Source organism: Ranitomeya variabilis, chromosome 4, assembly GCF_051348905.1.
Source record: "Ranitomeya variabilis isolate aRanVar5 chromosome 4, aRanVar5.hap1, whole genome shotgun sequence".
Classification (NCBI taxonomy): domain Eukaryota; kingdom Metazoa; phylum Chordata; class Amphibia; order Anura; family Dendrobatidae; genus Ranitomeya; species Ranitomeya variabilis.
This window is the reverse complement of record NC_135235.1, coordinates 12,009,066-12,036,853: the sequence shown is the minus strand read 5'-3', so window position 1 is coordinate 12,036,853 and position 27,788 is coordinate 12,009,066. Positions and strand designations below refer to the sequence as shown.

Below are 27,788 nucleotides of genomic sequence, written 5' to 3'. Positions count from 1 at the left end.
CACTCACTATTCTGCTGGTGCAGTCACTGTGCACATACATTACATTACTGATCCTGAGTTACATCCTGTATTATACCCCAGAGCTGCACTCACTATTCTGCTGGTGCAGTCACTGTGTACATACATTACTGATCCTGAGTTACATCCTGTATTATACTCCAGAGCTGCACTCACTATTCTGCTGGTGCAGTCACTGTGTACATACATTACTGATCCTGAGTTACCTCCTGTATTATACTCCAGAGCTGCACTCACTATTCTGCTGGTGCAGTCACTGTGTACATACATTACTGATCCTGAGTTACCTCCTGTATTATACTCCAGAGCTGCACTCACTATTCTGCTGGTGCAGTCACTGTGTACATACATTACTGATCCTGAGTTACATCCTGTATTATACACCAGAGCTGCACTCACTATTCTGCTGGTGCAGTCACTGTGTACATACATTACATTACTGATCCTGAGTTACACCCTGTATTATACTCCAGAGCTGCACTCACTATTCTGCTGGTGCAGTCACTGTGTACATACATTACATTACTGATCCTGAGTTACATCCTGTATTATACCCCAGAGCTGCACTCACTATTCTGCTGGTGCAGTCACTGTGTACATACATTACATTACTGATCCTGAGTTACATCCTGTATTATACCCCAGAGCTGCACTCACTATTCTGCTGCTGCAGTCACTGTGTACATACATTACTGATCCTGAGTTACCTCCTGTATTATACTCCAGAGCTGCACTCACTATTCTGCTGGTGCAGTCACTGCGTACATACATTACTGATCCCGAGTTACCTCCTGTATTATACTCCAGAGCTGCACTCACTATTCTGCTGGTGCAGTCACTGTGTACATACATTACTGATCCTGAGTCTGGACACACCTTCTCATTTAAAGATTTTTCTGTATTTTCATGACTATGAAAATTGTACATTCACACTGAAGGCATCAAAACTATGAATTAACACATGTGGAATTATATACTTAGCAAAAGAGTGTGAAACAACTGAAAATATGTCTTATATTCTAGGTTCTTCACAGTAGCCACCTTTTGCTTTGATGACTGCTTTGCACACTCTTGGCATTCTCTTGATGAGCTTCAAGAGGTAGTCACCGGGAATAGTTTTCCAACAATCCTGAAGGAGTTCCCAGAGATGCTTAGCACTCGTTGGCCCTTTTGCCTTCACTCTGAGGTCCAGCTCACCCCAAACCATCTCGATTGGGTTCAGGTCTGGTGACTGTGGAGGCCAGGTCATCAAGAGAATGCCAAGAGTGTGCAAAGCAGTCTTCAAAGCAAAAGGTGGCTACTGTGAAGAACCTAGAATATAAGACATAATTTCAGTTGTTTCACACTTTTTTGTTAAGTATATAATTCCACATGTGTTACTTCATAGTTTTGATGCCTTCAGTGTGAATGTACAATGTTCATAGTCATGAAAATACAGAACAATCTTTTGGTCTGTACTGTACATTGATCACTTTCTTCTTCACTTTCTTGGCTGGATGAAAACATTTGTTTTCTTCCTGTTAAGAAATGAAAAGTGGCCGAAAAAGAGGCAAAAAGGGACACATTTGATGACATTTCTGTTCCCTTTCTGTACGGAATCGTCTTATTTCTGATTTTTTTTTATCCAAAAATGATAGAAAAAAAATGGAAGTAACTGCTAGATAAACAAATTGAGCATTAAAAAGAACCTGTCATAAATTTATGCTGCAAAAACCACGGACGGCGGAGTCAGAGTCTGGCGGCGTGACGGCAGCCATATACAGGTCTTACTATGCGGACTGTGAAGTGCAGTCGGCTGGTGACTACGGGGTTAATTCATTGTAAAGCCCCACCTCATCGATATTAGGGAGGGGAGGCCTGCACCCCTGGTAAGGAGCCGCCTCATGAGCATTCAGGTCTGGGCTAAAAAAAGCTTCTGGACTTTTCATACAACATTGTACACAATAGGTAATTATAGGCAAAAAGTGTCTTCTGTCATCAGCTCCCTGACACTGATACACTGTAACAACACCGCTGCTCCAAGACTATAAGACATGAAGTAGGTCGCCAAACAAGTTTTCTAATAAGGCAAAACTCTGACTCTGCAGGTGAGAGGAGTGAACTGGGGGCGACGAATCTCATTACTACACGTGAGGCCGATGACACAACGTAAAAGCATCTCCTACACATCCGACTACACCGTGAATCACACGGAGCGAGACGTCACCAACCAACAGGCGAACACAGCCCGCAACTAGCAAAGAGCCTGACCCCGGAAGAGAGGAGTCACCAAATATCAGAGGAGCGACAATACACAACAGCTAACAATACAAACGTGCAACCACCATAATACCGCCCCTATATACAAGGATATAACTACTACAATACTGCTCCTATATACAAGGATATAACTACTATAATACTGCTCCTATGTACAAGGATATAACTACTATAATACTGATCCTATGCACAAGGATATAACTACTATAATACTGCCCCTATGTACAAGGATATAACTACTATAATACTGCTCCTATATACAAGAATATAACTACTATAATACTGCTCCTATGTACAAGAATATAACTACTATAATACTGCCCCCTATATACAAGAATATAACTACTATAATACTGCCCCTATGTACAAGAATATAACTACTATAATACTGCTCCTATGTACAAGAATATAACTACTATAATACTGCCCCTATGTACAAGAATATAACTACTATAATACTGCTCCTATGTACAAGAATATAACTACTATAATACTGCCTCTATGTACAAGAATATAACTACTATAATACTGCTCCTATGTACAAGTATATAACTACTACAATACTGCTCCTATATACAAGGATATAACTACTACAATACTGCTCCTATATACAAGGATATAACTACTATAACACTGCCCCTATGTACAAGGATATAACTACTATAACACTGCCCCTATGTACAAGAATATAACTACTATTATACTGCCCCTATGTACAAGAATATAACTACTATAATACTGCTCCTCTGTACAAGAATATAACTACTATAATACTGCTCCTATGTACAGGAATATAACTACTATAATACTGCCCTTATGTACAAGAATATAACTACTATAATACTGCTCCTATGTACAAGAATATAACTACTATAATACTGCCCCCTATGTACACGAATATAACTACTATAATACTGCTCCTATATACAAGAATATAACTACTATAATACTGCCCCTATGTACAAGAATATAACTACTATAATACTGCCCTTATGTACAAGAATATAACTACTATAATACTGCTCCTATGTACAAGAATATAACTACTATAATACTGCTCCTATATACAAGAATATAACTACTATAATACTGCTCCTCTGTACAAGAATATAACTACTATAATACTGCTCCTATGTACAGGAATATAACTACTATAATACTGCCCCTATGTACAAGAATATAACTACTATAATACTGCTCCTATGTACAAGAATATAACTACTATAATAATGCTCCTCTGTACAAGAATATAACTACTATAATACTGCCCCCTATGTACACGAATATAACTACTATAATACTGCTCCTATATACAAGAATATAACTACTATAATACTGCCCCCTATGTACACGAATATAACTACTATAATACTGCTCCTATGTACAAGAATATAACTACTATAATACTGCTCCTATGTACAAGAATATAACTACTATAATACTGCTCCTATATACAAGAATATAACTACTATAATACTGCTCCTATGTACAAGAATATAACTACTATAATACTGCTCCTATGTACAAGAATATAACTACTATAATACTGCTCCTATGTACAAGAATATAACTACTATAATACTGATCCTATGTACAGGAATATAACTACTATAATACTGCCCCTATGTACAAGAATATAACTACTATAATACTGCTCCTATGTACAAGAATATAACTACTATAATACTGCTCCTATATACAAGAATATAACTACTATAATACTGCTCCTATGTACAAGAATATAACTACTATAATACTGCTCCTATATACAAGAATATAACTACTATAATACTGCTCCTCTGTACAAGAATATAACTACTATAATACTGCTCCTATGTACAAGACTATAACTACTATAATACTGCCCCTATGTACAAGAATATAACTACTATAATACTGCTCCTATGTACAAGAATATAACTACTATAATACTGCTCCTATGTACAAGAATATAATTACTATAATACTGCTCCTATGTACAAGAATATAACTACTATAATACTGCTCCTATGTACAAGAATATAACTACTATAATACTGCTCCTATATACAAGAATATAACTACTATAATACTGCTCCTCTGTACAAGAATATAACTACTATAATACTGCTCCTATGTACAAGAATATAACTACTATAATACTGCTCCTATGTACAAGAATATAACTACTATGATACTGCCCCTATGTACAAGAATATAACTACTATAATACTGCTCCTATGTACAAGAATATAACTACTATAATACTGCTCCTATGTACAAGAATATAACTACTATAATACTGCCCCTATGTACAAGAATATAACTACTATAATACTGCTCCTCTGTACAAGAATATAACTACTATAATACTGCTCCTATGTACAAGAATATAACTACTATAATACTGCTCCTATATACAAGAATATAACTACTATAATACTGCTCCTCTGTACAAGAATATAACTACTATAATACTGCTCCTATGTACAGGAATATAACTACTATAATACTGCCCCTATGTACAAGAATATAACTACTATAATACTGCTCCTATGTACAAGAATATAACTACTATAATAATGCTCCTCTGTACAAGAATATAACTACTATAATACTGCCCCCTATGTACACGAATATAACTACTATAATACTGCCCCTATGTACAAGAATATAACTACTATAATACTGCTCCTATGTACAGGAATATAACTACTATAATACTGCCCCTATGTACAAGAATATAACTACTATAATACTGCTCCTATGTACAAGAATATAACTACTATAATACTGCTCCTATATACAAGAATATAACTACTATAATAATGCTCCTATGTACAAGAATATAACTACTATAATACTGCTCCTATATACAAGAATATAACTACTATAATACTGCTCCTCTGTACAAGAATATAACTACTATAATACTGCTCCTATGTACAGGAATATAACTACTATAATACTGCCCCTATGTACAAGAATATAACTACTATAATACTGCTCCTATGTACAAGAATATAACTACTATAATACTGCCCCTATATACAGGAATATAACTACTATAATACTGCTCCTATGTACAAGAATATAACTACAATAATACTGCTCCTATGTACAAGAATATAACTACTATAATACTGCTCCTATGTACAAGAATATAACTACTATAATACTGCTCCTATATACAAGAATATAACTACTATAATACTGCTCCTATGTACAAGAATATAACTACTATAATACTGCTCCTATGTACAAGAATATAACTACTATAATACTGCCCCTATATACAGGAATATAACTACTATAATACTGCCCCTATGTACAGGAATATAACTACTATAATACTGCTCCTATGTACAAGAATATAACTACTATAATACTGCTCCTATATACAAGAATATAACTACTATAATACTGCTCCTCTGTACAAGAATATAACTACTATAATACTGCTCCTATGTACAGGAATATAACTACTATAATACTGCCCCTATGTACAAGAATATAACTACTATAATACTGCTCCTATGTACAAGAATATAACTACTATAATACTGCCCCTATATACAGGAATATAACTACTATAATACTGCTCCTATGTACAAGAATATAACTACAATAATACTGCTCCTATGTACAAGAATATAACTACTATAATACTGCTCCTATGTACAAGAATATAACTACTATAATACTGCTCCTATATACAAGAATATAACTACTATAATACTGCTCCCTATGTACAAGAATATAACTACTATAATACTGCTCCCTATGTACAAGAATATAACTACTATAATACTGCTCCTATGTACAAGAATATAACTACTATAATACTGCCCCCTATGTACAAGAATATAACTACTATAATACTGCCCCTATGTACAAGAATATAACTACTATAATACTGCTCCTATGTACAAAAAAAGTACAATAATAATACTGACAAGAATAACTATTATACTACTAGCTTCTATCCTAGCTTAGGCTAAGTTCACTTTTGCCGTTCAGTCCACAGCGTTTCGCACACAACCGCAAACGCATGGCAAAATGAATGCAAACACATGATAATGCTGCGTTCATCACCATCAACTTATGCATGACGGATAAAAAAACGCAACGTTTGCACGCATTCCAGTTGTTTATGTGCATGCGTTTGTTATGAAAACATTTTTCAAGAATTTCATTGACAAGCATGGGATTTATGTATATAGAGCCTTGTGCGAACGCAGATCAATGCATGTCCTTGAGTTCCTATGCGTTCCCATAGAATTTAATGCGTTGTTTTGATGCACTCCTTCTGCAAGCGTCCGCATGCGTATGGCGACGGAAATTTGATGCCAAAATTTTTTTAACATGGTGCTTTAGCCGCACATCACCAAAAAAACACATGAATAAGCAAACGTGGGCGAACGCATGCACCTGCGTCTACAATGATAAAGATAAGAAATTAAGACGCATGCAGACACAACCGCAAATATGAAACCAGACTTAGTGCGGGTTTCCATTGCAGATCATTGGAGGAATTCTTATTTTTACTTCATGCTGATGTTTATAACAGGACAGTTCTACCTTTTTGATGGATTGGAGGTGCAGGACCTCGGTCTCCCCTCTTTTCTTCAGTTCTTCTCTTAGATGATCTTTCTCAGAACAAATATCCAAGATCAGCTGCTGATGCTTCTTATTCTCACCTTTTAACCTGGAAAACAAAGGAAATTAAAACCGTACATTACACTGACCAGAACTGGAGCAAAAACATCACAATGACTAAGGCGGCACGACCGCTGACCGCGTATGATTGTAAATGCACTGTAAGCCTGTGACTGCCACTGGTAGGAATCACCCGATTGTGTCTCCGGATATAAAGATGGATTCTGGACTTATGTGCTTTTAATGAAAATGGAATATAAGGTATTTTTTATGGACATCACCCACGCTGGACTTCTGCTTCACCTTCACACTACTTGCAGCACTGCATGATCCGTGCGCTGGGACTAAGAGGTGAGCTGATCTTCGTTGCTTTTTCCTTTCAGTATCATAGTAGTTATATTCTTGTACATGGGGCAGTATTATAGTAGTTATATTCTTGTACATAGGAGCAGTATTATAGTAGTTATATTCTTGTACATAGGAGCAGTATTATAGTAGTTATATTCTTGTACATAGGGGGCAGTATTATAGTAGTTATATTCTTGTACATAGGAGCAGTATTATAGTAGTTATATTCTTGTACATAGGGGCAGTATTATAGTAATTATATTCTTGTACATAGGAGCAGTATTATAGTAGTTATATTCTTGTACATAGGAGCAGTATTATAGTAGTTAATATATTTGATGTTACTTAATAAAATAATTGTTAAAATTATTTAATATGGTTGGTATACTTTATTGACTCAGTGTCCTCCTGGTTAAAGATATTCTTGTACATAGCAGTATTATAATAGTTATATTCTTGTACATAGGGGCAGTGTTATAGTAGTTATATTCTTGTATATAGGAGCAGTATTATTGTAGTTATATTCTTGTACATAGAGGCAGTATTATAGTAGTTATATTCTTGTACATAGGAGCAGTATTATAGTAGTTATATTCTTGTACATAGGGGCAGTATTATAGTAGTTATATTCTTGTACATAGGGGGCAGTATTATAGTAGTTATATTCTTGTACAAAGGGGCAGTATTATAGTAGTTATATTCTTGTACATAGGAGCAGTATTATAGTAGTTATATTCTTGTATATAGGAGCAGTATTATAGTAGTTATATTCTTGTACATAGGGGGCAGTATTATAGTAGTTATATTCTTGTATATAGGAGCAGTATTATAGTAGTTATATTCTTGTACATAGGGGGCAGTATTATAGTAGTTATATTCTTGTACATAGGGGCAGTATTATAGTAGTTATATTCTTGTACATAGGAGCAGTATTATAGTAGTTATATTCTTGTACATGGAGCAGTATTATAGTAGTTATATTCTTGTACATAGGAGCAGTATTATAGTAGTTATATTCTTGTACATAGGAGCAGTATTATAGTAGTTATATTCTTGTACATAGGAGCAGTATTATAGTAGTTATATTCTTGTACAAAGGGACAGTATTATAGTAGTTATATTCTTGTACATAGGGGGCAGTATTATAGTAGTTATATTCTTGTACAAAGGGGCAGTATTATAGTAGTTATATTCTTGTATATAGGAGCAGTATTATAGTAGTTATATTCTTGTATATAGGAGCAGTATTATAGTAGTTATATTCTTGTACAAAGGGGCAGTATTATAGTAGTTATATTCTTGTACATAGGGGGCAGTATTATAGTAGTTATATTCTTGTACAAAGGGGCAGTATTATAGTAGTTATATTCTTGTATATAGGAGCAGTATTATAGTAGTTATATTCTTGTACATAGGAGCAGTATTATAGTAGTTATATTCTTGTACATAGGAGCAGTATTATAGTAGTTATATTCTTGTACATAGGAGCAGTATTATAGTAGTTATATTCTTGTACATAGGGGGCAGTATTATAGAAGTTATATTCTTGTACATAGGGGCAGTATTATAGTAGTTATATTCTTGTACATAGGGGCAGTATTATAGTAGTTATATTCTTGTACATAGGGGGCAGTATTATAGAAGTTATATTCTTGTACATAGGGGCAGTATTATAGTAGTTATATTCTTGTACATAGGAGCAGTATTATAGTAGTTATATTCTTGTACATAGGGGGCAGTATTATAGTAGTTATATTCTTGTACATAGGAGCAGTATTATAGTAGTTATATTCTTGTACATAGGGGGCAGTATTATAGTAGTTATATTCTTGTACATAGGGGCAGTATTCTAGTAGTTATATTCTTGTACATAGGGGGCAGTATTATAGTAGTTATATTCTTGTACATAGGGGCAGTATTCTAGTAGTTATATTCTTGTACATAGGAGCAGTATTATAGTAGTTATATTCTTGTACATAGGAGCAGTATTATAGTAGTTATATTCGTTTTTATTTTTACATTATTGGAGTTGAGTGGTGGCTTGCTTGTTGTGTTGTGAGTTATATTGTTTTAATTTCTACTATTTTTAAGTTAAATGTGACATTTTTATGGCTTCTTACTGTATTTAACATTTTTGGCGACATAATCCACGATTTTGGCATTTCAATGTATTTTTCCTCTTTACAGCATCTACTGATTGGGTGAATTCATTTTATATTTTGATAAATCGGACTTTTATAAATGCTTAAACATCAAATAGTTATGTTATTTTATATCTCTTCTTTTTTACATCAGAAAAATAAGGGGTGTGTGGTGGTTTTGGATTATTATGTTTTGTTTTCTTTTTCACTTTTCTATTTAGTCCCCGTAGGGAACTTTAACCTGCGATAGTTTCACCACTAGTCCTATATACACCAGTATTGCTGTATACAGTGAAGGTGATGGACAGGCCGGACAGCACAGGAGAGTTCCCATGACGGGTTGTCATTCTGACCCATGCGCTCCCCGCAGTCACGTCTGAGGAGGCCGATGGGATCTCGAATGAACACTCAGGCTGGATCGCGATGCTTCAGTTCTTCGATTGGTGATTGACAGCAGCATATAAAGAGGGTTAGCAGCAGCGATTAGCGGTAACGATGATGGCTGCTCCGATGCTACTAAACTGTATTGACGTATTTTAAGTGAAAAGGTCTTTGATTTGTGCTGCCGGGGCGTTACCACAGCGAAATGTACACAGTTAGGCCGGGATCACACATACGCGAGATACGGCCGAGTCTCGCAGGTGAAAACACAGCTCTAGCGCCGGCACTCTGGAGCAAAGCGTGCAGCCGCACAGCAATACATGGAGCTGCACGCTCCACTCCGGGCTGTGGAGTCGGAGCCCATTTTGGTGGAGTCAGGGTCCTGGAAAATGAGGAGTCGGAGGTTCGGCTTACCGACTCCACAGCCCTGCAGTTACAATAACGCAGCCAGCTGCCGGGTTACTTTCCAGCACGCTCGCCTCAGGCCAAAACACCATTGTACAGGAGGGGAGGAGGTGAGCTGTGACATCACCGACTGTGAATGAAGAAACTCTGCTATTCACAGCATCTAGAGGTAATCGCACTCACTATAACCCTGTCTGTGGTGATAATGAGACCGCTGAAAGGTCTTCAATCCAGGATAGGCAGTATGGCTCTAGCATTAACAGTGAAAATGATAAGATTTCAGTTATTTTTATATGAAAAATACGATGTGGAAAATGAAGTATAGAAAGTAGTTCTAAATCATACAAACATGATGTAGGCTCCGTCCATCCCTATTGGTCTCTCCCTTTAGGTCTCAACAAAAGCTTCCTGTGCAGTAATATCCTGATCCTTGGTGCGAGGACGTTTGTCGCTGCCTTCACTCTGTCTCCCGGCCGCACAGTGCAGCAGTCGGGGATTTTCTGCTGCATAAAGCTTCATAATCCGATCAAATACTAAACAAAGCCCAGAAATGCAGATTAAGGCTGCACTTGGGGCCACTGTCTCGCCGCACACACCCTACAGTGATGTGATCAGATGATTGCTGGCGATCCCGCTGCATACGACAATGTGTAGCCACAGCAGCGGTAATATAGTATGACACGGCGGCCATTCATACTGAACAGGTCTGACCTGTACTCGTCCTACACGTGAGCAGCACATACTAAGGGGTCAGAAAAGACGAGTTACTAAGGGGTAGGAGGCTCCTGACTGATCGCTCGGACCCGAGATACAGTGGCGCTGCCGGCCCAAACCCTGCGCTCTCTGCTGCGGTTATAGGAGGAAGCCTGGCCTATGCCGCAGCGGAGGAGAGGAGCTGCACCAGCCATCGGCCAGCCTCCGGAGCGGAGCTTACAAGCTGAACTCTCTGCCCAGGAGACCGGCCTGCTGACAAGACGCAGAGGTGGACGGCAACCTGGACAACAAGTAGCAAACAATGAGAATAAAAATCCTTCATTCTTCTGAACAGAAAGGATTTTACAAGAGGTAAATAAACTGCAGAGTTGCTCGTTATTACCAGGACCTTTCAGCCCATTATTGATCTGAGACGACTTTAATAAAACATTTTGCATATTTCAAATACACTTTGCATTTACATTTGTCATCTTTTGCTGTCAAAGAATTACAGTTTACAGGTAGAGTCTGAAAAAAACCCCACTGATAATGGGCGGTGGGGCTGTTACAATGTAGCAGGGCAGACATGTCTATGTGACAGGAGGAAAGAGGCGCAAATAGAGAAATGGAGCGAGTCTGCTTGGAGAAAATCCGAAAACTCACACAAATATCTGCAGTGTTCGCTCCTGCCCAGAACAGCTGTTACAATGTGTCGGTATTAAGCAGGAGAGCGATTTGTGCTGCTGCTGTACATAACTCAGGGGATTGCCCGCACCGATACATTGCAGCAGATCTCAGCTGTACGCAACCGGAGGCACACCGCCACAACCGGGGCATACATCAGCAAACCGGTCCATCACAGAGGAGGATAAGGGTGTAACTCAGGATCAGTAATGTAATGTATGTACACAGTGACTGCACCAGCAGAATAGTGAGTGCAGCTCTGGAGTATAATACAGGATGTAACTCAGGATCAGTAATGTAATGTATGTACACAGTGACTGCACCAGCAGAATAGTGAGTGCAGCTCTGGAGTATAATACAGGAGGTAACTCAGAATCAGTAATGTAATGTATGTACACAGTGACTGCACCAGCAGAATAGTGAGTGCAGCTCTGGGGCATAATACAGGGTGTAACTCAGGATCAGTAATGTAATGTATGTACACAGTGACTGCACCAGCAGAATAGTGAGTGCAGCTCTGGGGTATAATACAGGAGGTAACTCAGGATCAGTAATGTAATGTATGTACACAGTGACTGCACCAGCAGAATAGTGAGTGCAGCTCTGGAGTATAATACAGGATGTAACTCAGGATCAGTAATGTAATATATGTACACAGTGACTGCACCAGCAGAATAGTGAGTGCAGCTCTGGGGCATAATACAGGGTGTAACTCAGGATCAGTAATGTAATATATGTACACAGTGACTGCACCAGCAGAATAGTGAGTGCAGCTCTGGAGTATAATACAGGATGTAACTCAGGATCAGTAATGTAATGTATGTACACAGTGACTGCACCAGCAGAATAGTGAGTGCAGCTCTGGAGTATAATACAGGATGTAACTCAGGATCAGTAATGTAATGTATGTGCACAGTGACTGCACCAGCAGAATAGTGAGTGCAGCTCTGGGGTATAATACAGGATGTAACTCAGGATCAGTAATGTAATGTATGTACACAGTGACTGCACCAGCAGAATAGTGAGTGCAGCTCTGGAGTATAATACAGGATGTAACTCAGGATCAGTAATGTAATGTATGTACACAGTGACTGCACCAGCAGAATAGTGAGTGCAGCTCTGGAGTATAATACAGGATGTAACTCAGGATCAGTAATGTAATGTATGTGCACAGTGACTGCACCAGCAGAATAGTGAGTGCAGCTCTGGGGTATAATACAGGATGTAACTCAGGATCAGTAATGTAATGTATGTACACAGTGACTGCACCAGCAGAATAGTGAGTGCAGCTCTGGAGTATAATACAGGATGTAACTCAGGATCAGTAATGTAATGTATGTGCACAGTGACTGCACCAGCAGAATAGTGAGTGCAGCTCTGGGGTATAATACAGGATGTAACTCAGGATCAGTAATGTAATGTATGTGCACAGTGACTGCACCAGCAGAATAGTGAGTGCAGCTCTGGAGTGTAATACAGGAGGTAACTCAGGATCAGTAATGTAATGTATGTACAGAGTGACTGCACCAGCAGAATAGTGAGTGCAGCTCTGGAGTGTAATACAGGAGGTAACTCAGGATCAGTAATGTAATGTATGTACACAGTGACTGCACCAGCAGAATAGTGAGTGCAGCTCTGGAGTGTAATACAGGAGGTAACTCAGGATCAGTAATGTAATGTATGTACACAGTGACTGCACCAGCAGAATAGTGAGTGCAGCTCTGGAGTATAATACAGGATGTAACTCAGGATCAGTATTGTAATGTATGTACACAGTGACTGCACCAGCAGAATAGTGAGTGCAGCTCTGGAGTGTAATACAGGGGGTAACTCAGGATCAGTAATGTAATGTATGTACAGAGTGACTGCACCAGCAGAATAGTGAGTGCAGCTCTGGGGTATAATACAGGATGTAACTCAGGATCAGTAATGTAATGTATGTACACAGTGACTGCACCAGCAGAATAGTGAGTGCAGCTCTGGAGTGTAATACAGGATGTAACTCTGGATCAGTAATGTAATGTATGTACATAGTGACTGCACCAGCAGAATAGTGAGTGCAGCTCTGGAGTATAATACAGGAGGTAGCTCAGGATCAGTAATGTATGTACACAGTGACTGCACCAGCAGAATAGTGAGTGCAGCTCTGGAGTATAATACAGGATGTAACTCAGGATCAGTAATGTAATGTATGTACACAGTGACTGCACCAGCAGAATAGTGAGTGCAGCTCTGGAGTATAATACAGGATGTAACTCAGGATCAGTAATGTATGTACACAGTGACTGCACCAGCAGAATAGTGAGTGCAGCTCTGGAGTATAATACAGGAGGCAACTCAGGATCAGTAATGTAATGTATGTACACAGTAAGTGCAACAGCAGAATAGTGAGTGCAGCTCTGGGGTAGAAAGCAGCATCAGTTCAAAATAAATTATATTAACTCTTATGCTATGTTCCCATGGTGAGTTTTTCGTGCGCTTTATGTTGCAGAATTTCTGCATCTATTATTTAGATTGTGTTAGTTGTAATTTTTAACATGCGTTTTTATCGTTTGAATCTGTGTTTTTTGTCTCCGCTTGGGGTCATGCTGTAAATAAAGCTGCTTTGTTTTTGATACTTCCTGTTTTCTTTTTGCTGTGACAAAACTTTATTGACTTAGGTGGGAATTACATCTTTGATGCGTTTCTGCCACAGAAATGCACTAAGACCACATGTGCGTTTTTTTACCTACAGAATTTCCGCGCCTAATGCAGGTCTATGGGGAAATTCCGCACAGGAAGCTCAGCGTACCCGCAAAATATTGACATGCGGCTGATGTGAAAAACGCATCACAGGCGAGTTTAGCAGAGTAATAAAGAAGCACAGTGGGCAGGAGACTTGTGTAAATCCCATCCGCTTTGCTAGAACTGTAAAACACACAGGATCAAAAACTCACCAAAAGCTCATGGTGGGAACGCAGCCTTAGCCGGCATTTACGGGGACATACAAGACAGGATTACATTAGCATGTCCTCCCCTGGTTCTCCATGTGCAGCCATTGATCACACACTCTGCAGCTACAAGTGGACGATCTTTACCTTTTCATGGCGTTTTCCTGCTGTACATACTTCTCATGGACACACTGTTCCAGCATACTGAGGGTTAAGCCGGCTTTGTTTCTTCCATTGTGTAACTTGTAGTCCCCCTCAGAGCTGCTCAGTTCCGTCTCGATCTCGTCCAGTAACGTTTCATGGGATGCTGGGAGGTGAATTTTGGACAGAAGATCTTTGGTGCTGATTGTGTCTACTGAGATCTCGGTCTCCATGTTTTCGTCCAGATCGTCCTTCACATGCGGGGTCTCGAGGGGGATTTCTGGGGAGACAGTTCGGGGTTCATCTGTTTCTGAGGTTTGAGTTACAGAAGCTACGTGCTCTGGGGGAGTTGTAGAATCGGGGGTGTCAGGGTCAGACTGAATTAACTGCTGGGGGTCACAGTCAGAAGTGTCCTGTGGTGACGGAGGGGTCGCCATGTCTGGCGGTGTCATCTCCTCATTTCCCAGTGTCCTCTCCACTGCTGACTGCACTTCTGATTCACCATTATTTCCTTCATAGTCCTGGGGAGGCGGCTGTTCATCTGCAGTGGGGGGCGGCCTGTCCAGAGAATGACCATCGGGGTCCTCCATCACTCTGTCATATGTACAGCTGTAAAGGTAAGAAAAAGCAGCAATGAATAAAGTGCAGAAAGAAAAGCACAAAATACAAAAAATACCTACACAACACTGGGCCCCGACCAGACCAGGGGGCCGCAGCTCAATATCCCTTGAATTAATTCCCTTTTCTCCCATGGGTGCCCCCAAAAACACAGCGATCAGTCAATACATGTCATACCACTCCCAGTGTGCGAGATGGGGGGCTTAGATCACAAGGATGATGGGAGTGATATCTTGTGTGTGAAACTGCAAGCTTAGCTAGAGGGATCTGAAAATCAATGATGATGGGAGTGATGCATTCAGCGAGCATGGTGACGGTTCTAGTCCGGTCATTTAATACACAATTATTAACCACAATGATAATACGATGAGGAAGAACAAAACTGTCAGAAAATTCCCGCACCGCCCGCATCCCCCAATACAGACCACCGTGGTGAGGGAGCTTGGGCGATACTACCGGGACCCTCGCCAGCAATCAGGTACACACGGAAAGCTCCAGGGCAGCTTATATAGTGTCCAATGTGGCGGCTGACTTGTGATTTACCTCCCCTCCCCCAATAAATTCAATCAAAGCTCTGATATCTCAGAATACAATGGTCCCGGAAAGGCTTATTACAGTCAGGTACAAAGTGCATGCTCCGCTTCATCTCTGCGCTGCTCAGCATTTGCCAAAGTCCAAAACGTATAATATTCATGGGGGTCATAAAGTAAATGCATCATCTCGGGACTGAAGGGAGGCTGAAACCTCAGATCTGCAACAAGGGCCACAGACGGAGCACTACTCCAGCCAACATCTGCTGCTCCTTCTGTAGGACCCAGTGATACAACACATTAATACAATGTGCCCGAAGCCGGTGATACAAAGTATCAGCCCAATGCGCCCAGAGCCGGCGATACAACTCTTCGGTCCATTGTGCCCGGAGCCGGCGATACAAAGTATCAGCCCAATGTGCCCAAAGCCGGCAATACAACCTGTCAGTCCAATGTGCCCGGATCCGGCAATACAACCTGTCAGTCCATTGTGCCCGGAGCCGGCGATACAAAGTATCAGTCCATTGTGCCCGGAGCTGGCGATACAAAGTATCAGTCCAATGTGCCCGGATCCGGCAATACAACCTGTCAGTCCATTGTGCCCGGAGCCGGCGATACAAAGTATCAGTCCATTGTGCCCTGAGCCGGCGATACAAAGTATCAGTCCAATGTGCCCGGAGCCGGCGATACAAAGTATCAGTCCAATGTGCCCGGAGCCGGCGATACAAAGTATCAGTCCAATGTGCCCGGAGCCGGCGATACAAAGTATCAGTCCAATGTGCCCGGAGCCGGCGATACAACCTGTCAGTCCAATGTGCCCGGATCCAGCAATACAACCTGTCAGTCCAATGTGCCCAGAGCCGGCGATACAAAGTATCAGTCCATTGTGCCTGGAGCCGGTGATACAAAGTATCAGTCCATTGTGCCCGGAGCCGGCGATACAAAGTATCAGTCCAATGTGCCCGGAGCTGGAGATACAACCTGTCAGTCCAATGTGCCAGAAGCCGGCGATACAACCTGTCAGTTCATTGTCATCCAGTAAAGCTACCGTAGTTATAAATCCTAGATGCCAACAATACCTCACTCAGGAATTACTGCACTGGATTTGCTCATTAATATGCACACAGGAGCGTTAATTAGAATGCGTCACTTCTTTGTATTCAATTCATGATTTAAGAATTTTACAGCAGCTTTATGCAGAAAATGTTACATTAAACTCTGAAGTTAAAGGGAACCTGTCACCAGGTTTGGTCGATAAGAGATACGGCCATCACCTTTCAGGGCTGATATACAGTACAGACCAAAAGTTTGGACACACCTCCTCATTTAAAGATTGTTCTGTATTTTCATGACTATGAAAATTGTACATTTACACTTAAGGCATCAAAACTATGAATTAACACATGTGGAATTATATACTTAACAAAAAAGTGTGACACAACAAGAAATTATGTCTTATATTCTAGGTTCTTCACAGTAGCCACCTTTTGCTTTGATGACTGCTTTGCACACTCTTGGCATTCTCTTGATGAGCTTCAAGAGAAAGTCACCGGGAATGGTCTTCCAACAATCTTGAAGGAGTTCCCAGAGATGCTTAGCACTTGTTGGCCCTTTTGCCTTCACTCTGCGGTCCAGCTCTCCCCAAACCATCAGGTCATCTGGCGTAGCTCCCCATCACTCTCCTTCTTGGTCAAATAGCCCTTACACAGCCTGGAGGTGTTTGGGGTCATTGTCCTGTTGAAAAATAAATGATGGTCCAACTAAACGCAAACTGGATGGAATAGCATGCCGCTGCAAGATGCTGTGGTAGCCATGCTGGTTCAGTATGCCTCCAATTTTGAATAAATCCCCCACAGTGTCACCAGCAAAGCCCCCCACACCATCACACCTCCTCCATGCTTCACGGTGGGAACCAGGCATGTAGAGTCCATCCGTTCACCTTCTCTGGGTCGCACAAAGACACGGTGGTTGGAACCAAAGATCTCAAATTTGGACTCATCAGACCAAAGCACAGATTTCCACTGGTCTAATGTCCATTCCTTGTGTTCTTTAGCCCAAACAAGTCTCTTCTGCTTGTTGCCTGTCCTTAGCAGTGGTTTCCTAGCAGCTATTTTACCATGAAGACCTGCTGCACAAAGTCTCCTCTTAAGGGCTCATTTCCACATGCGAGGCACACGTCCGTATCTCGCATGTGGAAACCAAGCTCTGGCACCGGCACTTTGGAGCGGAGCTGTGCAGCTCCATGTGTTCCTATGCGGCCGCACGCTCCGCTCTGGAGTGCCGGCTCCACAGCTTGGTTTCCACATGCGAGATACGGACGTGTGCCCTAACAGTTGTTGTAGAGATGTGTCTGCTGCTAGAACTCTGTGTGGCATTGACCTGGTCTCTAATCTGAGCTGCTGTTAACCTGTGATTTCTGAGGCTGGCGACTCGGATAAACTTACCCTCAGAAGCAGAGGTGACTCTTGGTCTTCCTTTCCTGGGGCGGTCCTCATGTGAGCCAGTTTCTCTGTAGCGCTTGATGGTTTTTCCCACTGCACTTGGAGAAACTTTCAAAGTTTTCCCAATTTTTCGGACTGACTGACCTTCATTTCTTAAAATAATGATGGCTACTCGTTTTTCTTTACTTAGCTGCTTTTTTCTTGCCATAATACAAGTTATAACAGTCTATTCAGTAGGACTATCAGCTGTGTATCCACCAGACTTCTGCTCAACACAACTGATGGTCCCAACCCCATTTATAGATATCCCACTTATTAAACCTGACAGGGCACACGTGTGAAGTGAAAACAATTCCCGGTGACTACCTCTTGAAGCTCATCAAGAGAATGCCAAGAGTGTGCAAAGCAGTCATCAAAGCAAAAAGTGGCTACTTTGAAGAACCTAGAATATAAGACATATTTTCAGTTGTTTCACACTTTTTTGTTAAGTATATAATTCCACATGTGTTAATTCATAGTTTTGATGCCTTCAGTGTGAATGTACAATTTTCATAGTCATGAAAATACAGAAAAATCTTTAAATGAGAAGGTGTGTCCAAACTTTTGGCCTGTACTGTATGGTATTTTATAATGCTGTGTATCTGCCCCCAACCTGGCAAGTAAGAGAAGAAAAATAACTTCTCACCTGCGGGGCGGTCTGGTCCGATGGGTGTCCCTCTTCTCGGTCCGGCGCCTCCCATCTTCTTGCTCCAGTGCAGGCGTACTGATTTGCCCTTTTAAGGGCAGAGCAAACTACTGCAGTGTGCAGGTACCAGAAAAGGTCAAAGAGCCCAGGCACCTGCGCACTGCAGTACTTTGCTCTGCCCTAAAAAGGGCAAATCAGTACGCCTGCGCAGGAGCGCGGTGCCGAGGGGACTGTGTGGATGATGCTGCAACACGTCATCCGCACGAACCAAACAGGAGGGTGGCATCGCAAAGAGATGGGAGGCGCCGGACCAAGAAGAGCGACACCCATCGGACCGGACCGCCCCGCAGGCGAGTTATTTTTCTTTTCTAAGGCTACTTTCACACTAGCGTCGTGCACTGCGTCGCTATGCGTCGTTTTGTAGAAAAAACGCATCCTGCAAAAGTGCTTGCAGGATGTGTTTTTTCTCCACTGACTTGCATTAGCGACGCAGTGCCACACGTCGCAACCGTCATGCGACGGTTGCGTCGGTCCGTCGCTACCAAAAAATGTTGCTTGTAAATTTTTTGGTGCGTCGATACCGTCTTTTCCGACCGCGCATGCGCGGCCGGAACTACGCCCCCGCCTCCCCACACATCACAATGGGGCAGCGGATGCGTTGAAAAACAGCATCCGCTGCCCCCATTGTGCGGCGCTTTCAACGCTAGCGTCGTTGCGTCGGCACGACGCTAGTGTGAAAATAGCCTTACAGGTCGGGTTGGGTGCAGATATACAGCATTATAGAATGCTATACATCAGCTCTGAAAGGTGATGGCCGCATCTTATATCGGTCAAGACTGGTGACAGATTCCCTTTAAATGGACTTTCCCATGAAAATAACCCGTCCATAAGCCTTGTTGGCCATAGAACCATCATGGACGGGACCCCCTCTACAAGCAGCCCCAGATCTAGTGGACCAGAGCAATCCTTTCAGTACATGGATGGCCAAGTGGGTAACATTTCCCCTTATGCGGCTGTAGTAGGGTTACTTTATGGCTGACTATGACATTGCTCAGCAAAATCAGCTTCTTTCCAGGGAAACTAAGATGCTCAGTTATCGACTGATTGCACTAAAGACTGCATATTTAAAGGGACTAAAATTGATAAGGACCCCTTTAATGGGCAATTCCAAACACTCCAAAGGACTGGCGATTACTTGGGTATTGGTAGAAGCTCAGCCACTGAGCGAGGCTCTGAAGTGCCCCATTGGAATGGAGGACGTGACCGCACGCCGCTGCTCCACCGAATGTATATGGGGCAGAGACAGCTGAACGCTGCACCATGGTTGCAGTCCTTTAAAGGATCAGAGGAGGACTCGCACCCCCACCACTCCACAAGTTATTACCTCTGCTTTGGATATGAGTAACCCTTTAAAGCCAGATAAGAATACCATTTACTGTCTGTACTGAATACAAGGGCACTAGAGAAGAAGCTGGACAGGACGGTTAAGGCCGCAGCCATCAGCTCCGCTAACGCCTCTTCACTAGGCAGGTTCCCTGGAAACCAGCATTTCGGGGTAGATATGTAAAGGACCGGTGTGATAAGCCCCTCTGCTGTGTGAGCAGGACTAGGCTCAGATAGCATGTTTAGCCGGAGGATGTAAACAAGGGAGCACAGAACAGAAATAATTCATTTTTGAAGCCCAGAGGCTGAAGACCATTGACCTTGTCTGCCCTGACCCTGTGTGCGGAGATGAACAGCGAGCGCTCTGAGCCATAACAAGAAGTGCACCAGTCACAGCAAGCAGAGATCTTACACAAGACTGAAGCCAAGTCTAGTAGAAAGTTGCAAAATGTTTCATGACGAGGTATGAGCCGCTCAGCGTCTTCAGTCGGGACACGGGGAACACTGGGCTATTGTGGACCCAGCACAATAAGTGGCCGCCAAGACGACAGCGATTATCTGAGCAGCAGAACCAGCGGCGGCTCAAAACAACAGGGCACTTGTGTCTGAGCCACAGCAAAGCCGCCACACTGTGACGAATACAGGACAGGCCTGCGACAACGAGCATTCTGAGGGTCTATGCACACGATCAGTAAAAACTGTGGGTTGGATGCTGCGTACATGTGCAGCGTCTAGATGTTACAGCATAGTGGATGGGATTTCTAGATTTCCAAAGATGCCCGCAGCACACCCGTGGAGACCGACATGCAGCGCGTCTCTCCAGACAGCACCATGTCTCCACAAGAGAAATTTCACCCGTGCAATGTATTGGACACGGTGAATCTGCACGCTTCAGTCATCACATGCGGATTCACTTGTGTTGAAGAGCTGGCAGTGCCTTGAATGCAGCAGACATGAGCCTGATCGTGTGCACATACCCTGACGGATCATCATCGCATCAGGACATTTATCCTCTCAGATCTTATTTTTGGCCAATGAAGCATAAAAAACTACAAATTTGCAATAATTTCTTCATCATTTTCAAGATCTCTGCTTGCAACTGATAGCCCAAAGTTTTCTGAAAGAGGACAGCCCCTTTAAATTACGAGTGCAGAGGTCGCCTGTGACCACTATCAGGTGAACGCGGCAGATGGACAACTGAACAATCAGCTCCATGAGGCCGCGGAGCCAGAAGGGAACTAAAAGTCCCAATGAGCAAATCATATAAAGCAGTAACCAGAAGCCGCGCCGGCTGCACAGAATCTACAGAACCCGTGCAGGGGTCCGACGCCACTCACAGACCCCAGCAATTGCAGAAAGAGCAGCTGCCGGATTGCAACTCATCCACAAACAAAACACTGAATTTCCATATGAGAAGTGGAGACCGGAAAGTATCTGGGACGGGAACCTGCTCTGCATGAGCCATGACGGGAACAGGCGCTCACATTACTTGTGCCGTTCTGGGGCTGAAGTCACCATTCTGCAGCCAAGATCTCTCAGCATTCCCTGCATGTTCGGTGTCTGCTCCGGGGATCCTCCGGGCAGTGTCATCACAGACTCATGGGATCCGGCTCTTAGACTGTAAGCTCGCTGGCTTCCATTATTACAGCCTGTGTATTTCTCCAGCACATAATCTGCAGAGATCGGAGCCAGTCCTGGATCTGTGCTATATATGTAGACTGAGCGGCACACACAATCCGGCTCTGCTATTCCAACGGGCGCTGTATAGAGGAGAGCAGAGTATACAGCTGGGTACAGGACAAGTATATGCAAGGCCCGGAGAAGACCAGACTCCGTCCTGTGAGATCAGGAGGCCGTCTGAATGCCGAGATCATCACCTGCTACAGATGAGTGGGGGGAGGGTGAAGGTCCACACCTGACACAGGGAAGCACAAAAATGCAGAGATCCCGGCAAATCCAATGACAAGACACTGTGTACAGCGAGAATGAGGCCAGACCCCATGTAAGAACATAAGAGACCCCTCATATTCAGCTCACAGCTGCTGTGCCAATGTGTACCCCACAACAACAACGCTCCACCAAACGCCCCCCACTCTGCATCCTCCGCACTGCAATCCAAGACCCCAAACAGAACCAGGGAGCGGCACTTCTCACAGAAGTGACCAGTGCCCCTCATGCCCCCAACTAGTGCCCCAGACTCCCAAGAAATGGCAAACTGGCACCTCCGTCCTCCCACCTACCACACGGCGACGGGCACCTCCGTCCTCCCTCCTACAATAAGGAGACGGGCACCTCCGTCCTCCCTCCTACAATAAGGAGACGGGCACCTCCGTCCTCCCTCCAATAAGGAGACGGGCACCTCCGTCCTCCCTCCTACAATAAGGAGACGGGCACCTCCGTCCTCCCTCCAATAAGGAGACGGGCACCTCCGTCCTCCCTCCTACAATAAGGAGACGGGCACCTCCGTCCTCCCTCCCACAATAAGGAGACGGGCACCTCCGTCCTCCCTCCCTACAGTAAGGAGACGGGCACCTCCGTCCCCCCCCTACAGTAAGGAGACGGGCACCTCCGTCCTCCCAACTACTATCTTTCCCCACCAGTTGTCCTCTTTTCCCGGGACACGAGTCTGCAGCCGTCTCCTCAGAGATGACCGGTCCCTCGGTATCTCCGTCCCCCGGGTGTCCCGGTCCCTCGGTATCTCCGTCCCCCGGGTGTCCCGGTCCCTCGGTATCTCCGTCCCCCGGTATCTCCGTCCCCCCGGGTGTCCCGGTCCCTCGGTATCTCCGTCCCCCCGGGTGTCCCGGTCCCTCGGTATCTCCGTCCCCCCGGGTGTCCCGGTCCCTCGGTATCTCCGTCCCCCCGGGTGTCCCGGTCCCTCGGTATCGCCGTCCCCCGGGTGTCCCGGTCCCTTGGAACCTCCGTCCCCCGGGTGTCCCGGTCACTTGGTATCTCCGTCCCCCGGGTGTCCCGGTCCCTTGGTATCTCCGTCCCCCGGTATCTCCGTCCCCCGGGTGTCCCGGTCTTGTCCCCCGGTGTCCCAGTCCCCCGGTATCCCCGTCCCTCGGTATCTCCGTCCCCCGGTGTCCCAGGCCCTCGGTATCTCCGTCCCCTAGTCCCTCGGTACCTCCGTCCCCCGGTGTCCCAGGCCCTCGGTATCTCCGTCCCCCAGTGTCCCAGTCCCTCGGTATCTCCGTCCCCCAGTGTCCCAGTCCCCCGATATCCCCGTCCCCCGGTGTCCCAGGCCCTCGGTATCTCCGTCCCCCGGTGTCCCAGGCCCTCGGTATCCCCGTCCCCCGGTGTCCCAGGCCCTCGGTATCTCCGTCCCCCAGTGTCCCAGTCCCTCGGTATCTCCGTCCCCCAGTGTCCCAGTCCCCCGATATCCCCGTCCCCCAGTGTCCCAGTCCCCCGATATCCCCGTCCCCCGGTGTCCCAGGCCCTCGATATCTCCATCCCCCGGTGTCCCAGGCCCTCGGTATCCCCGTCCCCCGGTGTCCCAGGCCCTCGGTATCTCCGTCCCCCAGTGTCCCAGTCCCTCGGTATCTCCGTCCCCCAGTGTCCCAGTCCCCCGATATCCCCGTCCCCCGGTGTCCCAGGCCCTCGGTATCTCCGTCCCCCGGTGTCCCAGGCCCTCGGTATCCCCGTCCCCCGGTGTCCCAGGCCCTCGGTATCTCCGTCCCCCAGTGTCCCAGTCCCTCGGTATCTCCGTCCCCCAGTGTCCCAGTCCCCCGATATCCCCGTCCCCCAGTGTCCCAGTCCCCCGATATCCCCGTCCCCCGGTGTCCCAGGCCCTCGATATCTCCATCCCCCGGTGTCCCAGGCCCTCGGTATCCCCGTCCCCCGGTGTCCCAGGCCCTCGGTATCCCCGTCCCCCGGGTGTCCCGGTCCCTCGGTATCTCTGTCCCCCAGGTGTCCCGGTCCCTCGGTATCTCCGTCCCCCGGGTGTCCCGGTCCCTCGGTATCCCCGTCCCCCGGGTGTCCCGGTCCCTCGGTATCTCTGTCCCCCAGGTGTCCCGGTCCCTCGGTATCTCTGTCCCCCGGGTGTCCCGGTCCCTCGGTATCCCCGTCCCCCGGGTGTCCCGGTCCCTCGGTATCCCCGTCCCCCGGGTGTCCCGGTCCCTCGGTATCCCCGTCCCCCGGGTGTCCCGGTCCCTCGGTATCTCTGTCCCCCAGGTGTCCCGGTCCCTCGGTATCTCCGTCCCTCGGTATCTCCGTCCCCCGGGTGTCCCAGGCCCTCGGTATCTCCGTCCCCCAGTGTCCCAGTCCCTCGGTATCTCCGTCCCCCAGTGTCCCAGTCCCCCGGTATCCCCGTCCCCCGGTGTCCCAGGCCCTCGGTATCTCCGTCCCCCGGTGTCTCAGGCCCTCGGTATCCCCGTCCCCCGGTGTCCCAGGCCCTCGGTATCCCCGTCCCCCGGGTGTCCCGGTCCCTCGGTATCTCTGTCCCCCAGGTGTCCCGGTCCCTCTGTATCTCCGTCCCCCGGGTGTCCCGGTCCCTCGGTATCCCCGTCCCCCGGGTGTCCCGGTCCCTCGGTATCTCTGTCCCCCAGGTGTCCCGGTCCCTCGGTATCTCTGTCCCCCAGGTGTCCCGGTCCCTCGGTATCTCTGTCCCCCAGGTGTCCCGGTCCCTCGGTATCTCTGTCCCCCAGGTGTCCCGGTCCCTCGGTATCTCCGTCCCCCAGGTGTCCCGGTCCCTCGGTATCTCCGTCCCCCAGGTGTCCCGGTCCCTCGGTATCTCCGTCCCCCGGGTGTCCCGGTCCCTCGGTATCTCTGTCCCCCGGGTGTCCCGGTCCCTCGGTATCTCCGTCTCCCGGGTGTCCCAGTCCCTCGGTATCTCCGTCCCCCAGGTGTCTCCGTCCCCCGGGTGTCCCGGTCCCTCGGTATCTCCGTCTCCCGGGTGTCTCCGTCCCCCGGGTGTCCCGGTCCCTCGGTATCCCCGTCCCCCGGTCCCTCGGTATCTCCGTCCCCCAGGTGTCCCGGTCCCTCGGTATCTCCGTCCCCCAGGTGTCTCCGTCCCCCGGGTGTCCCGGTCCCTCGGTATCCCCGTCCCCCGGTCCCTCGGTATCTCCGTCCCCCAGGTGTCCCGGTCCCTCGATATCTCCGTCCCCTGGGTGTCCCGGTCCCTCGGTATCTCCGTCCCCCGGGTGTCCCGGTCCCTCGGTATCTCCGTCCCCCGGGTGTCCCGGTCCCTCGGTATCTCCGTCCCCCGGGTGTCCCGGTCCCTCGGTATCTCCGTCCCCCGGGTGTCCCGGTCCCTCGGTATCTCCGTCCCCCGGGTGTCCCGGTCCCTCGGTATCTCCGTCTCCCGGGTGTCCCGGTCCCTCGGTATCTCCGTCCCCCGGTGTCCCAGTCCCCCGGTGTCCCGGTCCCTCGGTATCTCCGTCCCCCGGGTGTCCCGGTCCCTCGGTATCTCCGTCCCCTGGGTGTACCGGTCACTCGGTATCTCCGTCCCCCGGGTGTCCCAGTCCCTCGGTATCTCCGTCCCCCGGGTGTCCCAGTCCCTCGGTATCTCCGTCCCCCGGGTGTCCCAGTCCCTCGGTATCTCCGTCCCCCGGGTGTCCCAGTCCCTCGGTATCTCCGTCTCCTGAGTGTCCCAGTCCCTCGGTATCTCCGTCCCCCGGGTGTCCCAGGCCCTCGGTATCCCCGTCCCCCGGTGTCCCGGTCCCTCGGTATCTCTGTCCCCCAGGTGTCCCGGTCCCTCGGTATCCCCATCCCCCGGTCCCTCGGTATCTCCGTCCCCCAGGTGTCCCGGTCCCTCGGTATCTCCGTCCCCCGGGTGTCCCGGTCCCTCGGTATCTCCGTCCCCCGGGTGTCCCGGTCCCCCGGTCCCTCGGTATCTCCGTCCCCCGGGTGTCCCGGTCCCTCGGTATCTCCGTCTCCCGGGTGTCCCGGTCCCTCGGTATCTCCGTCCCCCGGTGTCCCAGTCCCCCGGTGTCCCGGTCCCTCGGTATCTCCGTCCCCCGGGTGTCCCGGTCCCTCGGTATCTCCGTCCCCCGGGTGTACCGGTCACTCGGTATCTCCGTCCCCCGGGTGTCCCAGTCCCTCGGTATCTCCGTCCCCCGGGTGTCCCAGTCCCTCGGTATCTCCGTCCCCCGGGTGTCCCAGTCCCTCGGTATCTCCGTCCCCCGGGTGTCCCAGTCCCTCGGTATCTCCGTCCCCCGGGTGTCCCAGTCCCTCGGTATCTCCGTCTCCTGAGTGTCCCAGTCCCTCGGTATCTCCGTCCCCCGGGTGTCCCAGGCCCTCGGTATCCCCGTCCCCCGGGTGTCCCGGTCCCTCGGTATCTCTGTCCCCCAGGTGTCCCGGTCCCTCGGTATCTCCGTCCCCCGGGTGTCCCAGGCCCTCGGTATCCCCGTCCCCCGGTGTCCCAGTCCCTCGGTATCTCCGTCCCCCGGTGTCCCGGTCCCTCGGTATCTCCGTCCCCCGGGTGTCCCAGTCCCTCGGTATCTCCGTCTCCCGAGTGTCCCAGTCCCTCGGTATCTCCGTCCCCCGGTGTCCCGGTCCCTCGGTATCTCCGTCCCCCGGGTGTCCCAGTCCCTCGGTATCTCCGTCCCCCGGGTGTCCCAGTCCCTCGGTATCTCCGTCCCCCGGGTGTCCCGGTCCCTCGGTATCTCCGTCCCCCGGGTGTCCCAGTCCCTCGGTATCTCCGTCCCCCGGTGTCCCAGTCTCTCGGTATCTCCGTCCCCCGGTGTCCCAGTCCCTCGGTATCTCCGTCCCCCGGGTGTCCCAGTCCCTCGGTATCTCCGTCCCCCGGGTGTCCCGGTCCCTCGGTATCTCCGTCCCCCGGTGTCCCAGTCCCCCGGTGTCCCGGTCCCTCGGTATCTCCGTCCCCCGGTGTCCCAGTCTCTCGGTATCTCCGTCCCCCGGTGTCCCAGTCCCTCGGTATCTCCGTCCCCCGGTGTCCCAGTCCCTCGATATCTCCGTCCCCCGGGTGTCCCGATCCCTCGGTATCTCCGTCCCCCGGTGTCCCAGTCTCTCGGTATCTCCGTCCCCCGGTGTCCCAGTCCCTCGGTATCCCCGTCCCCGGTGTCCCAGTCCCTCGGTATCTCCGTCCCCCGGGTGTCCCGGTCCCTCGGTATCCCCGTCCCCCGGTGTCCCCGCACTCTCTCACCGCCGGTTCCGCGCTTCTCCTCAGCTCTGCACCATCCTCGGTTCCTCTGACTGACACATCAACAAAGATGGCGGCCGTGCAATCAAGCCCTGCAACCGCTCCCACCAATCAGAGAGGCGCACCCGGCTGACGTCAGAGCGCACCTCCGGCAACACTGCAAGGTGATAGGTGACTGACTGTGGGAGGAGCCAACCACTACCACTGAGGAGACGGGGCGGAGCCGGAAAAGTGATAGCCTAATAGGGAGGTACGACGAGAAAAGGCGGGGAGAGGCCTAGTGGGAGGGGCTAAAGGGTTCCCATAGGCGGGGTCTGCTGTGATAGGCGCGATGCAGATGTAGTGGGTTGAACTATAATGACGTCATGCACCATGTGATATCCGAATCTGCCGG

The 27,788-nt window shown here is 47.2% G+C and overlaps 1 protein-coding gene across 2 annotated transcripts in view; it reads right to left on the bottom strand.

Moving 5' to 3' along the window:
- Positions 1–27,536, bottom strand: part of CCDC186 (coiled-coil domain containing 186) — a 50,835-nt gene extending 23,299 nt beyond the window's left edge. For both annotated transcript variants that reach the window (XR_013214395.1, XM_077257948.1), the window contains exons 1-3: positions 27,398–27,536; positions 14,645–15,247; positions 6,838–6,964 (exon numbers count right to left, since the gene is read on the bottom strand). Coding sequence is in view for 1 of the 2 variants with exons in the window: in XM_077257948.1 (XP_077114063.1) it covers positions 6,838–6,964; positions 14,645–15,228 (711 nt within the window). In the remaining variant the exon portion in view is untranslated. The remainder of the gene's footprint in view (positions 1–6,837; positions 6,965–14,644; positions 15,248–27,397) is intronic.
- Between the last annotated feature and the right edge of the window lie 252 nt (positions 27,537–27,788).